The sequence below is a fragment of the Carex rostrata genome, chromosome 26 (assembly GCF_964058835.1).
Source record: "Carex rostrata chromosome 26, lpCarRost1.2, whole genome shotgun sequence".
NCBI lineage: Eukaryota > Viridiplantae > Streptophyta > Magnoliopsida > Poales > Cyperaceae > Carex > Carex rostrata.
Window position 1 is genome coordinate 3,800,157 of NC_135943.1, and position 17,071 is coordinate 3,817,227.

Sequence of the window (17,071 nt, forward strand, 5' to 3'; positions counted from 1 at the left end):
CGAGTTGCAATTTTGGACCAAATGATGTCTAATACGATAGTGGCCTCGGAGATATACAAGTGCTATGATAAGGTTTTAGTTAATTTCCCCCATGCCCTCAGTTGAGAATCAATCTTTTACAGGGACAATAACTTCAGTTTCTGTTTTCTTAATACATCTTGTCTAGCTACAACAGGAGGTTGTCTGAATGTTCACATCTACGGATCTACGTACCCAAGATTTGTCTGTAATGGATTAGTACTAAAAAATAATATAATGTACGAGACAGAACAGAAATTAGGCCTGAGTGGCTATTACAAACTACACCACAGTACCACGAGTAGTTCAAAAATGTATATGATTCCTCTAAAGTGGCTATTACAAATTACACCACATTACCACGACGAGTTCAAAAAGCAGAGTTTTCACTGTGATGAAACTCGTATTATCAATAGAGTACTAACGTACTAGATTGTACGTAAAAGCCAACTCCAATAAGTCGTACGAAGCAAGAGACAGGTTATAGAGTTTGTAGTTTTGGTTAAAAGAGAGAGCTAGAGATAGAGAGAGTACAGAGAGATGAAGCTTTTGGTTTGTATTATTCCATTGTTAAGCTATATCTGAATTCGGTGACTGTACGTAATACAGCCATACAGGTGCATTTGGAATCTTTTCGCCTAAGAGAGTTGTGGTACCCTTTGGTGACTCAAGGTCTCTGGGAGTAATACTCGTACAGCAAAACTTGAAGCAAAGAAATACGATAAACTGAAATGCACTAAAAATTATCCCCATAGCATTTGGAACCTGTTCATGAGAAACAAAAAGTATGGTTGTTCTCAATCAACTGTTATTCAATCTCGGGTTATGCAACCAGTAGGTTTTATTGGTATTTATATATGTATCGACTAAAAGCTGGTTTTTGTTGCTCTTCTAAACCATATATAGTACTTTACTCTGATTTTTTTTTTTTTTTTTTTTTTACTATTTTGGTTTGGTCCATTGGCGGTGAGAATATACATACCTACCACAATAATACTACTTACTTCTCAATATCAATTCAATCTGATTTTAGCACCATTTCGAATTGTATCTGTTGCTTATTATAATTAAGGGAGCCAACTATATGAACTCTGTGGTGATTCAAAGAACGATCCAATAACTCTGTTCAAAATGCTATGTACTAGCTAGACAGACTTTTTGTTTATACCAATTGAGAAAGTATTTCTAACCAGGATATAGAGATCAGAACTCAAGTAAGAGTAGGCCGTGCAGAAAATCGCATTAAAAAGGCCGATCAAGGTGGTTGCTAATGGCATGTGCTCAACACTCTTAGTCTGAAACACTTTCTGTCCAAAAATACAAAACAGGGGAAACTGTTAACTAAATAGATCTCTCTTTCAATTGCATGTTACAGTTTAAATGTGGAGTAAATAAGGTTGTTAGCCTGAGCATGTTACAGTCCATAGAATCAATAAAATAAAATCCCAGAAAACCTAGGCTCATAAACACTCAACAGTGACATCGATTAAATAGAAGTATGATATAAAATTTAATTGAAGTCTAAGAAAAATACATCTATAAGATGTACTTGCATGGTTCATTATAAAAAATTGATATATTGGTATGAGATTTTCCACAATTCAATCACTAGGAAAAACACATCGTTCAATAGAAATGCAGAACTAACTCTGTCATTTTTATGCATATATAGTTTGTTTCTCAATTGTGTGCCAAGTCATAATCAGCCTCTTGACCAACTTCTTTTTTGGTAGTATAGAGAAACTTGATAAAGAAAGAGACAACCACCTAAAATACTTCTTTTCTTTTCAGGTTGCTGTTATAAAAATCATCAATTACTGACAAATATCCTGTACGTACCTAATCTAGCCAAGTTCCCATCTAGCCAGGTTCATTTGGTGGACACTATTTAATGTAAACCTGAATGAATATAAAATTTTATTAACAGATAATAATAATATCTGTTTCCAAGGCTCTTCTCTACCCTCTTTGCAATCGGTAGGATCTAAAATTATCTCACTTGTCAAATTTTGGTGTACTAATTCTAATACAGGATCTCTTTTACACTTATCTCTTATTTTACCGATGGATACTAATGATCTCTGCTCTCAGGACCTTCTACCTCATTCCGAGGAAGAAGCCACTTCCCTAGAGGAAGAAGTGGAGAGAGAGGAGCTACCAGGGGCACCCACCCCAATAGTCGACGGTTCAATCCATATGCTTGGTATAATCCCGACTACATAGCTTGACTGTGCAAGGATGGAGACAGTTTTTGAAGATATGCTGACTACTTGCATCCTTTTGTAGTTTAGACCAACATTTATTTTGCTGTCATGTTTGCTTTGCAGTTTGCTCTTTTGTAGTTTGCTATTGTCGTTCTTTTGTTCAGCTATCAGTACTTTGTATACATGCTTTGAGCTCTAGCTAGTTGGAGCTCTTCGCATTTGACATTATGGTTTCTTAATGAAATTGGTGGGCTACACCCACTTTATCAAAAAAAAAAAAAAAAAATTATTAACAGATCATGCTGCTATCTTTCTTGAAATATCAAGCTAGCAGGACATTTGAGCTACTTATAAGATTGAAGAAAGAAGTTGGTCAAGAGGCTGATTATGACTTGGTACACAATTATACTTTTCATAAGTACGTGCCTTTAGGTAGAGACCAGTATGTCAACATAGGAACATAGTCATAATTTCTTTAAAGACCAGTACTAGTACTCTAATAGCAATGGCAAACTAAACAAACTGCTGTATCACAATATATTTTGACTAAGCAAGTACATCTAATAGCCTGAGGATACTTGCATGGGTCCAATTCTACTTTTCACAAGTACGTGCCTTTAGGTAGAGACCAGTATGTCAACATAGGAACATAGTCATAATTTCTTTAAAGACCAGTACTAGTACTCTAATAGCAATGGCAAACTAAGCAAACTAGTTCTTTTAAAGTCGTTAATATTTTGACACCTAATTAAACTAAGCAAACTATTTTAGTTAAAGCTCAGTATATATATCACAATATATTGACCAATAAACTGCTGTTTATAAGAGCAAAATTAAAGTATCTTACAATGATAATGGTAGGCGACCCATACATGAGAATGCCAGTGATGATACAGTGAATACCGAGAACATCCGGAGTGTAGATCCCATAAAGAACTAAAGGCAGGACAAGCATAACATATGCTAGCTCTCCTGCCAAAATCCGTGATATTTTATCCTGCATTAAACAAGAATTATGTGTATATCAAAAAATAAAGTATTGGCATAAAACACCAACAACAAAGATATAATTTATCAATTTCAATGTTAACAATAATCCAACAGAATATAAAATTGAGGACAAAAAAAAGAAGAAAGAAACAGTGCTTACACGGAGGTCGGCTGGGGAGAATTTATAGAAAATACAGATGTAGGTAACCTCGAACAGGAAGCTACCACCATTGATGATCAGCAAGTGCCAATTGGATGGATGCCCAAATGGCAGTCCGTATGCAAAACAGATCATGCAATTCATCAGTGCAGCTAGGTATGAATACGGCTTGGAATCCTTCACTGTCCTCTGGATCCAGTGATTGTAAATTGTAGGCCTATTTGTTCATCCAGTGTTGATGAAGAAGTATAAATATCATAGTTTGGTTATATATACACCTTGCAAGGAGTTAGGAAGATTATTTCATAAGAGATAACCAAAGTTTCACAAAGCCTGTGATAACCAAATTAATTAAGTATAGATATTAATATTATAGTAATAATGTGGGCCTATTTGTTCAGCCAATGATAACTAAAGTTTATGCACTGTAAAGTTTACAAATTTAAAGATGCCAATTGAATTTTTAACTTTGCAAGGAATCAGAGAAAGTTGAAATAAAAACATCGATCTTTGAAAAGTCAAAACTAGAAACAACAAATGTCAAATTAATATGCACTAGAAATATAATGGATGTACAAATTAATAAGAAACCTCTAGCCGTATACATAAGGAGTACTTTTTAATTAAAATTGATAGCAGTTTATGAATAGAATAAAAATAAAGAAGAGGCGCTATGTCACAGCAACAAATTAACGATCGAGTACTTTTGCATTAAAATCTCAGTTTGCTTAATAATTTAATGGATTCGCTAATAGCATCCGCTTAACCAAATTTAGTGCTATTTAAACAAGGATATCGATCTATGAACAATACCAGTCATAATCTCAGAAACAATTAACGCAGAGGTCTAATATTCTCAAATCTGAAACATTGATAGAAATGGATCTAACTATAGCGATAAGAGGAGTTAGCTTACGCTGCAGAGGCGCAGAAGCCGAAGGCGGTGATATTACCTGAAATGAAAAAAAATCAAGTGATTAAACATTGTAAAAGGGCAAGACGGAGAGAGGAAACAACACTGAAGAGAAGTAGAGAACTTCATCGCCATTTGTACCTACCTAGTATTCCAAACACTGTGCGACCTGAGATATCAGAAAACATTTTCGCAAAGATTGAGAAATACGGAGAGAAAGAGAGAAGGAAGAGGCGAGAGAGTGACGCCATTTGAGTTCAGATATCAAACTCAAAATGGAAACAAAAATTCTAAGTCTATTAATCGGAGAGAACGGCTGTATGAATTCGGATTCTGGCTCTCTCTCTCTTGTTAAGACCTTAATACCTTAATGTTGAGCAAGAGTCCTGATTTACTGTTTTTTTTTTTAATTGAATCTGAACCATCTAAACAAATTATCTGCTTTCTTTTGATTAAATACATCTTTTGTCTTTGTAGAAGTTTAAATTTAATTGAAATTGGACTCGCTACATGTATAGCCACACATCTTGCCACAAATTTTTTTGTTCTGCACCGTTGGATATGAATCAAAAATCGTGCAGTTAATCTCAGATGTACAATTTTTTTCGCTGGGACGCTTGTTGCCCATCCCCCTCGGTCAGGTGATTATTTGTTTCGGGCAGCCCAATGTAGAAGTTAGGGTAATAGAGAGGATACGGATTCCAGTCCCTCTCCCCGATCCCTTCTTTCCAAAGGAAAAGAATGAGAAAAAGAAATCGATTCGGCTCAGCCATCTCCGCCATCTCTCTTTGCTCTCTCACCTGACCCGCGCCGAGAACGAGAAAAAGAAACTTAATCGCCTCAGCCATCTCCGCCATCTCTCTCGCTCTCTAACCTGACCCGCACCGAGCCATCTCTCAACTTCCTTCACCGTGAGCACTGCGACTCCAGCGACACCTCCGGCGAATCATCTCGGAGGCGCCACCACAAGCACTCCTCGCTCAATAAGAGTTAATTTTGATCACGTTGACCATCAGGAGGTCTACTGTCTATTGGTACTGTCTCAAATTGCTAATTTTTTATGCTGTCTTAAAATTGGATTTGTTTGGGATGGTATGTCTTAAAAATTATGATATTACCGGCTATGAAATCAATTAATGTGATAATTACCTATGAAAATAACTGACAGTTATTTTCTTAATTATTTCCAATAGTTCATAAACACAACAAATGGATGAACTGTTTCTCAATTGCAAGAAACAATCCGAGCAATTGAAAACTGTGGGAAATTTGGCAGAGGCACAGAGGAGGCAAATTCACTGCCTAGACTGAATGGAGAGGCTCAGGATGGGTTCGCTTCACTTCGATCAATGCAGTTCAGGCTCGATTTGCTCGTGCAACAGCTGCCGACCATGGAGGAGGTACAGTCTGGTCAACCTTCGGTGGAAATTTGGAAGGAACAGTATCACAAGTATGTGCTTTATTTCACTACGTGTTTTTTCTTCGTAAAGTTTCATCTGGTACAATGGAACTAAAACTGTAATTGCACTCGGACTCATTTGTCTATTCCTGTGCGATTTTCTATATGAAGGTATAATATTGTTATTGGGGTTTAATTTTTGTATTGATTTTGTCTTTTGTTTGTCCTCTCAACACACTGTTTTCCAAGGTAACTTCTCTTTTGATCTTTTACAACTATGCATAGTGCAGATTGGTCTGTACTATGGATCAATATTTTCGTTGTACAGACCCAGAAAATTTACTAATTATAAATTTCAGAAAAAAAAGAAAATGACACCAATATTAGTGATCTGAGGTAGTTGGTGATTGATAACAAATGAACTACCTCAGGATCATTAATATTTCACATCCTTTGCAAAACTACTGATACTTGCTACAAACCAGGCTTTTGAAATCAATGCTTGTACCAGCCACATACGTAAGTGAAATCAAGCCCCACACATAGATCTAAACAGCCCCTAAATAGAAAACAAATAGAAAAACATAGATCTAATTCAAATATGTTCAAACTGCTACATCTACATGTAGAGGACATTCATATGAATATATTGAAAAAGGAATTTCTCTATTTGGATTTTTCTGTGATTTATAATCGATTTTAGAAGTTCATCTTTTGAAATTGGGACTGGTTCAGGAAAATTGCTACCAGCCTGAAATTTGTCAGTTACAAAACCACCTGTTCATCATAGTCCCTGAGCCATAAACATTCTGAAATTAATTAGGCATAAAGTTCAAGTATTGATGGTCATTTCCATATAAAGAACTCCAAATTTGGCCCAGCCAATTGCTCTCAGAAAAAATCACAAATCAGACTGTCAGAATAGAGAACTGCAGTTTACCAGCAAACACTCCTGCAAAAAACCTTTAATCAGCACTGGTTCTTAACACAAGTATAAGCATGTACCATATTTTTGTTTGCAGATCTTTCGATGCAGGTGTAGGCGAGACCCAGAAGGTCAATAAAATTATCTCGCAGATTGTATAGGAGGAGACTTGTGTGTATGCTACAACCACGACAAACGGCTCTCTGGTTAACAAAAAAAAATGGTTCTGTGGGTATGTTAATTATGATTTAGGTAGGCCATTTGTCAAACTTGGTACACTTTTAAAACTGATTTTTCATCCATCAAACAATTTTTGAAATTAACAGTCTTTCTTAATTGGCATTTGATTGGTTATCAAACAATCCCCACATAACACCAGATCCGATACACGATCATTCTGAATGCAGAACACGCCTTGATATAATTAATTGTTACTGTAGCAACTTTACCCACTGAATCCTATATCAATACCACCAAATAGCAACTTTGCTTATTGTGTTGTGGTCAGAGTAAATGTCTGGTTCTGGCTAAGCAATTTATCAAATTATTACCCAATTGCCCCAAATTAGTTACTATTCCTGTTATTTGGATCTGCTACCTGTAGTTAAGACTTGATGCTCAAATTTTAATATATGTTTTCAAGAACAATTAATCTACTTTTTCATATTTTATTTCTTCATTTAACAAAAAAAAATAATCTATTTGATTAGGTGTGGGTATTGCATAAAGCAGAAACTGTCTTGATTGCTAAGGTTAGCTCTTTCTCTAATTTTAATTATTTTTATTAACTTTAAATTGTGAGGTAACAACATCAGCATTTGCAATAGTAAAAATTTATGTTAGTATTAGTGTTTTGCTTAGTAAATTAAGTGTTGTTCATGAATTATAAGCACCGGTAGAGACCGTTACCCATCTCTTTTATGTCATGGTATGCTGTTTTGTTTTTTTTCAAGGTCATTTCTGTAATTTTCCAGCATTCTGCACAATTCTGCATTATTCTGCAACATTCCAGGGACTTTTCTGTAAATTTCCAGTATTCTATACATCTCTGGGTGAATTCTGGTAAATAACAGGGTCTGTAGTGCAAAATTTTGGGTCTGACAGTATTCAAGGACTGAACTGTTACAGAAAATAAATTTGTTTTAGAAAACAGGTCCTGGATAAGGACCTTTTTTTTTTATCCCGGCAAGAAGCAATCAAGCCATAGACTTAATAAAGTTATTTGAGTCGAGATTGCACATTGTTCCAACTCTTTTTACCATCTTATTTATTTTTAATCTGTTGACAAATTAGTTTTGCCCTGATTTCAACAACAGTTTTATTGTTCTTTAGTGCACTAAAGTCAAAATATACCATTATGAATGAACTTAATTTGTAAAATACCATGAATATGGGATCTTACAAGGCAGTGAATAGATATAGATGAACTTGATTTCATTCTTGTGAGCCTACTGCCATGAATAAGATAAGTAATAATGACAAGGGCCAGATTGCATTTTTGCATATTTAAAACTTGACAAGAATTGGGCCTTTTGTTCTCTTTGAATTTTAACTTGAATTGATGTTGTCTCCTTTGATTTTTTTTGTAAATAAAACACTTAACCGAAACCCTAAAAAAAGTGTTGGTCTTTAGATAGATGCTAAACATGGTTCCTGACCTCAATACCTATCCCATGACATGGTACCAGTCATACATAAATAATTAAATATAGAACCAAAGAAAAAGTCAAGATGCCTTTGCTTGTACAACATACCCCTCAAAAACAACAAAAGGAAATAAATATGGTAAACCTTGCTACAGGACACACCAAATATGGTAAATATTTCTTTTGTTATAATGTAATATTAGTCAGAGGTTAAAAAGCTGAATAAAATCTTATACATTCTACATATCTAATGTAGTCCAAACTGAAGCCGCGGCTCTCAGAAAAAATAAGAACAAAAAATAATATTTTTTTTTCTTTTGTAGGTCCTGCTTCCTCCATGTGAAATCAACAACACAAGGTAAAATAGAGATGAAGTAAAGTGAGACCAAAGGCATCCCCAAATTATTTCATTTCTCATCTTTTATTTCTACTGTTTATATAATAAATCAAACAAAATTTATCATCATTATAGTCCCTTGCATCACATAAGCAAAAGAAGTAGGCCAACACAAGGGAAAAGCACCCACTTGGTGCCAGTAAAATCAGAGCAAAAGACTGTTATTACTATATTTATAATTTATGTAATAATTCTGCTTGCAACTTATTTTCCCACAGTGAACAAAAGGAAGAACAACAAAGGTGGGTAGTCTACTACGAATCGCTTGCAAAATGTTTTGTAATATCTTTTTATTTTTAAGTGGAGTAAAATGTCTTTTTATTAGTTATTATTTTTTTATTGTTATTTATTATTTAGATTTCTGGTTTTTTTCATTTGTGTTTTTTTTTTCATTTAAATATATATTTTTGTAATTCGGTGTGAATGTCAAATAAAAATATTTTTTTATATTGTACTCAATCTTATTATGTCTCCGTTGCAACGCACGGGTAAAATACTAGTATATATATATATAGAGGGTTCAAATGCACCCAAATTTTGTGCTCCCAAATGCACCCTATCTTTCAAATATTTTTTTCTCCGTTTTTAAAGTCCGAATAGTCAATCCGAACCGTTAGATGCGATCTATATATTAAGATGTGCTTGGAGACCAAATTTTACATTTTTTGGAATTTTTTTACTATGTATTAAGCCACTTTGAAAATTGCTGATTTTGCATTTTCTGGATCATTGGATCAGCGATTTTCAAAGTGGCTTAATAAATAGTAAAAAAATTCCAAAAAATGTAAAATTTGGTCTTCAAGCACATCTTAATATATAGATTGCATCTAACGGTTCGGATTGACTATTCAGACTTTGAAAACGGAGAAAAAGAATAGGGTGCATTTGGGTGCATTTGAACCCTCCTCATATATATATATATATATATATAGGAATTAATTCACATCCCCTCAGATTACCGGACTGAGTACAATTGAATCAGACGGTCCAAAATTGTTCTTTTTAACCTGGCACGAATCTCAAAGCACACATAATATTGTCCCTCAGCCATCCTGAGAAAGAATCGGATGAGATTAAATATGAGCCGTCCTTTTTAATTGTGGTGATTATTTTGCACTTTAACCGGCTAATATATGAATTCATGTTAATTCTATAAAAATAAAAACATTAGTTGGATATTATTCATGTTATTCTATACAATCATGCATGCATAATATTTTTAGTTTCTTACAAGCTTCTATTTAATTTGAATAAGCATTGTCAACATATATTGTCAATTTAAGCTGTTATTTATGCTATTGTTTATGAATTCCATCCCCACAAATAAATACATACAAAGCAGCAAGTTTATGTAAAAAAAAATTTTGGTGTGCTTAATAATTTTTGTATAATAAAGACTGAATTTTAGCTTCACAAACAATAGCACACAACACGATAATTAGCTGCACAGCATTAATTTGTAACATTAGAACTAAAGAATACGTCACCCATGTATTACCGCCCCTGGATGAATATGAAACGCCAATTCTTGATTTGTAATATATATTTTTAATTTAAATCTTTATTGACTCTCAACAAAAATCTCACTAGTTTTTAAATCATATGGTATCACTGACTCTCAACAAAAATCTATTTTGATGCAAGCTGTGATACCCCTAGATCCTATATATATATAGAGAGAATAGCTAAGCTCAAATCGTTTGTTCCTGGGCTCAGGAACAAACGATTGGGTTCTCCAATTTCCGAAGTTCAAACGGCCGATCCAAACCGTTAGATGTTTAATCTATATTAAAATGTGCTTGGAGACAAAATTTTATATTTTTTGGAATTTTTTTACTATTTATTAAGAGGGTTTGAAAGTTGCTGTTTTTATTAAAATTCTGCACCATAAAAAAACAGCGACTTTCAAACCCTCTTAATAAATAGTAAAAAAATTCCAAAAAATATAAAATTTTGTCTCCAAGCACATTTTAATATAGATTAAATATCTAACGGTTTGGATCGGCCGTTTGAACTTCGGAAATTGGAGAACCCAATCGTTTGTTCCTGAGCCCAGGAACAAACGATTTGAGCTTAGCCACTCTCTCTCTCTCTCTCTCTCTATATATATATATATATAACCCCCCCATCATTAGGGGTTTAACTAATCATGTTCTCCAAAATAGCATATTCACCTTGACATTCGATACAATATAATATAACCACAACATATTTGTCTCATTAGTGTCTATTCCGTAGATATATTTAACATTATGGGTAAAGGATCTTTAGCCTACCCTAATAAAATGCAGTTCTTTACAACGCATGCATATGCGACCGCATATGCGTTTGCAATCCTCAACTGCATAACTGCATAAAATCTGATTATGCAAATTTATTATGCAGATTCTATTCAATCTCAATATTAACCAAAACCAAATACAATTCACTTAAAATATTTCATTCTCTACTCCATCCAAGACCAATGCCCCATAGGCACTGAAAGTAGGTCCTGTATCAGAACTAAGTGCAGGTCCCACATTACAGTTTCACAAAGCCATATAGTCGGTTGAAGATCCGTTTAGAAGGCAGCATCTGCCAATATTCCTTAAAAAATAAAATCCGTCTAGAATAAAAAAACGCATTTGCGTAGCGAATTAGAAGTTCATACTTACATTTTGACATTAGTAGCTAAAATTTAAACGCATTAGTCATGACACAATTTTGCAGGAACAATTTAATTCTGACGGTAGCTGAGTTAGAGGAATTCGTATCCTCTGCATTAACTCAACGCGTGTTAATAGATCTAAATTGTCCGATTGAGATCCGCACTAATATTAAAGTGCCTCGTGCGTCATAGACGCAGGAGGGATTTGCTCCGATTCTAATTAGACGACCGACATGCATGAAACTCAAAAGATTTCCTTTTGAGTTAATGCAGAGGATACGCGTTCGAGTTATAGTGAGGTATCTTTGTTAAAATAAATTCAAATGCGATTCTAATTTGAATGTGATGTCAACAGACTTGTACTAAATAATTTTGACAATCAGTTTTATCCATTCAATAAAATGGGAGCAAGTTGAGGAATTCTAACCTAACTGATTAGAGAGAGATCGATGAATATTTTTATTTTATGAAGGTCAAATATTAATAGTTAATTATAAAAAATATTTGCAAAAAAAAAATATGGAGTCAATTTTTCAGTCATTAACATTTTACTCAAAACTATATAGCAAAATTATGTCTATGTATGTATTTGAAAATTAATAAAGTTAATTGAACCTCATTTACTCCTTAATTATGTATCCGCCTGTGTACGTAACTGATAATCATATTTTCAAAATACAATAGAAAGGGGTTAGAGATAAACCCAACCCAATAATATTCCATGATTTTATAGGTCAACAAATATATATGTGTTTTTTCGTAATATCGGTACAAGTTTCTGTTTAATTTAGCGGTTCCATTTTCATTTTTGTATTGGTCAAACAAAGACGTCAGCATTGACAACTGATAAATTGGGAGTGGCCGTTGGGTTTTAGAAGACCCCACACGTCAGAATTATCTCTGAGAAAGAGAGAGACGATAGTATTGGTAGTTAGACAACTGGGGCCCAGGACCGTTATTGGTCTCTTGATCACTGAGAGCGAAATGGAGAGTAGGAAAATCACAGCTGCGGACTAATGGAGAAATAAGAACTGGAGAGCACGAGGACAGTCCGTTAAAGAAGAAGAATTTCATTTTTTTTGTTTATTTTCTTTTATGAAATTAATTCCAGCTAGGATCAGAGAGGATATTATCCTTATATAAAATTTATCAATCTTATTATGCATTTTAACCCAAATTTTCTATCTATTTTCTGAAATCTTCTCAATTTCTTCTATTAAATCCAAAATTAGATTTTTCAGTTTATCAATTAGGTTCATAACAGATTCATTTCAAAATTCGCAAAATTAATTCTGAGCCGACCATTTATATAAGGTGCAAAATGGCAATTTCTGTACTGCGCTGTATGTCCCTATTGTTCACTTAACATTTGAGGACCTTTCTATGCGGGCCCACTGTCAGTATGTATAAGCTATTTATCTAATCTATAATCTTGAAAATTTTGATGGTCGTAACAAAAAAGTTTTAATTTGAATCTGCCATCGTATATATGTATAATCTAAATATCTAATGCATGCTAGTAAGATTCACTTAATATTATTAAATTCATATATATTTTCAAATATTTAGTAATATAAAACTAATTATTTTTATAGTGTGTATTATCTAACATACTTAAATTACATAAAATTGATGACTCATAAACATTTTTGTACCTCTTTTTGTAGAGACGTATAGATTGTACCTTATTATTTTTTATTTAGGAGAGACGGTACCTTATTGAGACATCGGAAAATGATGTGACGTGACGTGACATGATGTGTAATTTTCGCTTGAATATGATCACGTCACATAATCAACACACGTAACTTGACGTAACGTAACGTTCCGTGACGTGACTGATCACAATATGAGAAATTTCCTTCTCTAGTTCTACTCTTTGAATTATATTTTACAGGAAACTTTTACCACCAACTTATTTTCCAGTTCTAATACGAAAAATGGGCCCAAAAATCCAAATAATGGGCCGGCCCTCCAAATTTATAGTCCATGAAATTGATTCACATTTTTCCGATCGGAGATCATGTGACAACATTTTAGCTAGTCGAAACAAAATTCTCAGTCTAAAACAACCATATATATTTTTTTCCTTTGCTATAACAAAGAAGGAACAATTTTTTTTTTTTGCTTTTTAACGAGTAAAACGCACTCACGACCTCTCACATAAGAAAGACTAATTGTGTTTTTTTTTTCTTTTAGATAATTAATGATAAAACTGAATTAATAATTCAGTCTTATTAAAGACAAACCAAGTCACACTGATATCACACCAACAGCCACACAATATGAAAAATTAATTAGATCGGACTATTAGCTCAATTACATTGACCTGTTCTTAATGGCACTGAGCCATTAATTTTGTTCCATTATAATTCAATCACAGTACTTTCTGAATTTTTTGTGGACAAAACACACTGAAACTTTTTTAATGGAACCAAATCATTAGTTCGGTCTCATTTATGGGATTGAAAAATAAATTAATTGATCTTATTTTGATAATTTGATTTTTATTTTTTAATTCATCTTACTGAAATGTTCTACCAACCAAAGGTCGAAACACAAATACATAGAATAGAAAAAAAAAAAAAAAAGATGGGAAAAGAAGCTACATTGAAACAAATTGATATTAGTGTTTACATAACAGAAGGTTACCCGTTTCCGAAAAATAAATAATGGTTAAAGCTTAACAAAATATATAGTCAATATATAGTGTATACTGAAAATGGGTGTTAGTGTCTAAACATTTTTAAATTTAAAGTTTTATTATATACATGCTGAATATAAACGTTGAAGACATGCATGTACAATTAAATTTTTTTTTTATCTGGAAAACATTCTTAAAAATTCATAACGAAAAATGTTTAATTAAGTAACGGAGATAAATCAGATAGACGTAAGAAAATTAATTACTTTTAATTGATCTATCTCATTAAAGTATATCTTATTAAAGTAATTAAGTTTTTGTTTTGTTACCTGCCCATGGAATTCGTATCCTCTGCATTAACTCAAAATGGAATCTTTTGAGTTAATGCATCTGGACCATCCGATGTGCTTTAAAAATCGTGCAGACTAGATCCGCACTAATATTAAAGAGATCCTGTGATAAAATTAGACAGTCGGATTGGTTTCACTTAAAATCAGACGGCCAAAATTTATTAACTCCAAAGATTCCCTCTTGAGTTAATGCAGAGGATACGTGTTCCTGCCCATCTCCATGAATTCGTATCCTCTGAGATATCTCAAAATTTGCGTGACTTTATGGAAAATCTCAATCGTTTAAATACGTTCTGCACGACTCTCAAAGCAAGCGTAATACTGACCCCCTACATCACCCCCAATAGGCACCGGACACGTAGGTCACGCAAAAGTTGAGATATCTCAGAGGATACCCACTCCATGGCCATGGGCCCAACTGTCTAACTGCGCGCCAGACAAAAAAGAAAGTTCGAAATCTGCAAAAAAGGATATTGTAGTAATTTCATATCACGTTCGGTTAAAATAGACTTTAAAATTTGGTAGAAGAGGAAAATCGTGATAGTGGATCCATATCCTCCCAGGTACCTGACTCAACACAATTAACAAGGACGGCCTAGATTTAATCTTATCCGTTTCTTTCTCTGGATGGCTGAGGGAACAGTATTATTTGTGCTTTGAGATTCGTGCCAAGTTAAAAGGACAATTTTGAACCGTCCGATTCAATTGTACTCAGTCCGGTAACCTGAGAGGATGTGAATTCCTATATATATATATATAGCCAGAATCCGAATTCATACAGCCGTCCTCTCTGATTAATAGACTTAGAATTTTTGTTTCCATTTTGAGTTTGATATCTGAGCTCAAATGTCACTCTCTCGCCTCTTCCTTCTCTCTTTCTTTCCGTATTTCTCAATCTTTGCGAATATCTCACTTCGCACAGTGTTTGGAATACTAGGTAGGTACAAATGGCGATGAAGTTCTCTTCAGTGTTGTTTCCTCTCTATCCCTGATCTCCTCTCTCCGTCGTGCCATTTTACAATGTTTAATCAATTGCTTTTTGCATTCAGGTAATATCACCGCCTTCGGCTTCTATGCCTCTGCTGCGTAAGCTAACTCCTTTTATCGCTATAGTTAGATCCGTTTCTATCAATGTTTCGTGTTTATTCAGATCCGCTATCTGATGCATGTTTATTCAGATTCGTGCTTATTAAGATCAGATTTGAGAATATTAAACCTCTGGTAATTGTTTCTGAGATTATGACTGGTATTGTTCATAGATCGATATCCTTGTTTAAATAGCACTAAATTTGGTTAAGCGGATGCTATTAGCGAATCCATTATTAAGCAAACTGAGATTTTAATGCAAAAGTACTCGATCGTTAATTTGTTGCTGTGACAGTGCCTCTTCTTTATTTTTATTCTATTCATAAACTACTATCAATTTTAATTAAAAAGTAGTACTCCTTATGTATACAGCTAGAGGTTTCTTATTCATTTGTACATCCATATATTATATTTCCAGTGCATATTAATTTGACATTTGTTGTTTCTAGTTTTGACTTTTTAAAGATCGATGTTTTTACATCAACTTCCTCTTGATTCCTTGCAAAGATAAAAATTCAACTCTGGCATCTTTAAAATTTGTAAACTTTACAGTGCATAAACTTTGGTTATCATTGGCTGAACAAATTAGGCCCACATTATTACTATAATATCTATACTTAATTTGGTTATGTGAAACTTTGGTTATCTCCTATGAAATAATCTTCCTAACTCCTTGCAAGGTGTATGTATAACCAAACTATAATATTTATACTTCTTTGTCAACACTGGATGAACAAATAGGCCCACAATTTACAATCACTGGATCGAGAGGACAGTGGAGGATTCCAAGCCGTATGCATACCTAGCATACCTAGCTGCACTGATGAATTGCATGATCTGTTTTGCATACGGACTGCCAATTGGGCATCCATTCAATTGGCCCTTGCTGATCATCAATGGTGGTGGCTTCCTGCTCGAGGCTACCTACATCTGTATTTTCTATATATTCTCCTCAGCCGACCTCCGTGTAAGCACTGTTTCTTTTTTTTGTCCTCAATTTTATATTCTGTTGGATTATTGTTAACATTGAAACTGATAAATTATATCATTGTTGGTGTTTTATTCCAATACTTTATTTTTTGATATACACATAATTCTTGTTTAATGCAGGCTACAATAATATGCATTTTGTCAGTAGAGCTAGCAATTGTTATCCTTGTCCTGCCTTTAGCTCTTGATGGGACCTTATCTTCGGATGTTCTGGGTATTATCTGTATTATCACTGGCATTCTCATGTATGGGTCGCCTACCATTGTCATTGTAAGATACTTTAATTTTGCTCTTATAAACTGCAGTTTATTGGTCAATATATTGTGATATATGTACTGAGCTTTAACTAAAATAGTTTGCTTAGTTTAATTAGGTGTCAAAATATTAACGACTTTAAAAGAACTAGTTTGCTCAGTTTGCCATTGCTATTAGTTTGCTTAGTTTATCATTGCTATTAGTTTCCTTAGTTTGCTTAGTCAAAATATATTGTGATACAGCAATTTGTTTAGTGCCATTGCTATTAGAGTACTAGTACTGGTCTTTAAAGAAATTATGACTATGTTCCTATGTTGACATACTGGTCTCTACCTAAAGGCACGTACTTGTGAAGAGTAGAATTGGGCCCAAGTATCCTCAGGCTAACAACCTTATTTACCCCACATTTAAACTGTAACATGCAATAGAAAGAGAGATCTATTTAGT

General features: G+C 33.8%; 1 protein-coding gene and 1 long non-coding RNA gene across 2 annotated transcripts; one reads left to right on the plus strand and one right to left on the minus strand.

The window, feature by feature from the left end:
• Window positions 1–588: 588 nt before the first annotated feature.
• On the minus strand, window positions 589–4,536 carry LOC144544096 (bidirectional sugar transporter SWEET5-like). The gene is made up of 6 exons (XM_078292512.1): window positions 4,431–4,536; window positions 4,289–4,325; window positions 3,373–3,589; window positions 3,070–3,219; window positions 1,209–1,325; window positions 589–783 (listed from the first exon to the last, which is right to left on the minus strand). The coding sequence occupies exons 1-6, from the start codon at window positions 4,534–4,536 to the stop codon at window positions 589–591; spliced, it is 822 nt and encodes a 273-aa protein (XP_078148638.1).
• Window positions 4,537–5,012: 476 nt separating this feature from the next.
• LOC144544550 (uncharacterized) lies at window positions 5,013–9,151 on the plus strand. Its single transcript, XR_013508252.1, has 6 exons — window positions 5,013–5,319; window positions 5,479–5,735; window positions 6,707–6,861; window positions 7,320–7,361; window positions 8,579–8,613; window positions 8,871–9,151. It is a non-coding gene; the product is annotated as an uncharacterized LOC144544550 (long non-coding RNA).
• The last annotated feature ends 7,920 nt before the right edge of the window (window positions 9,152–17,071 follow it).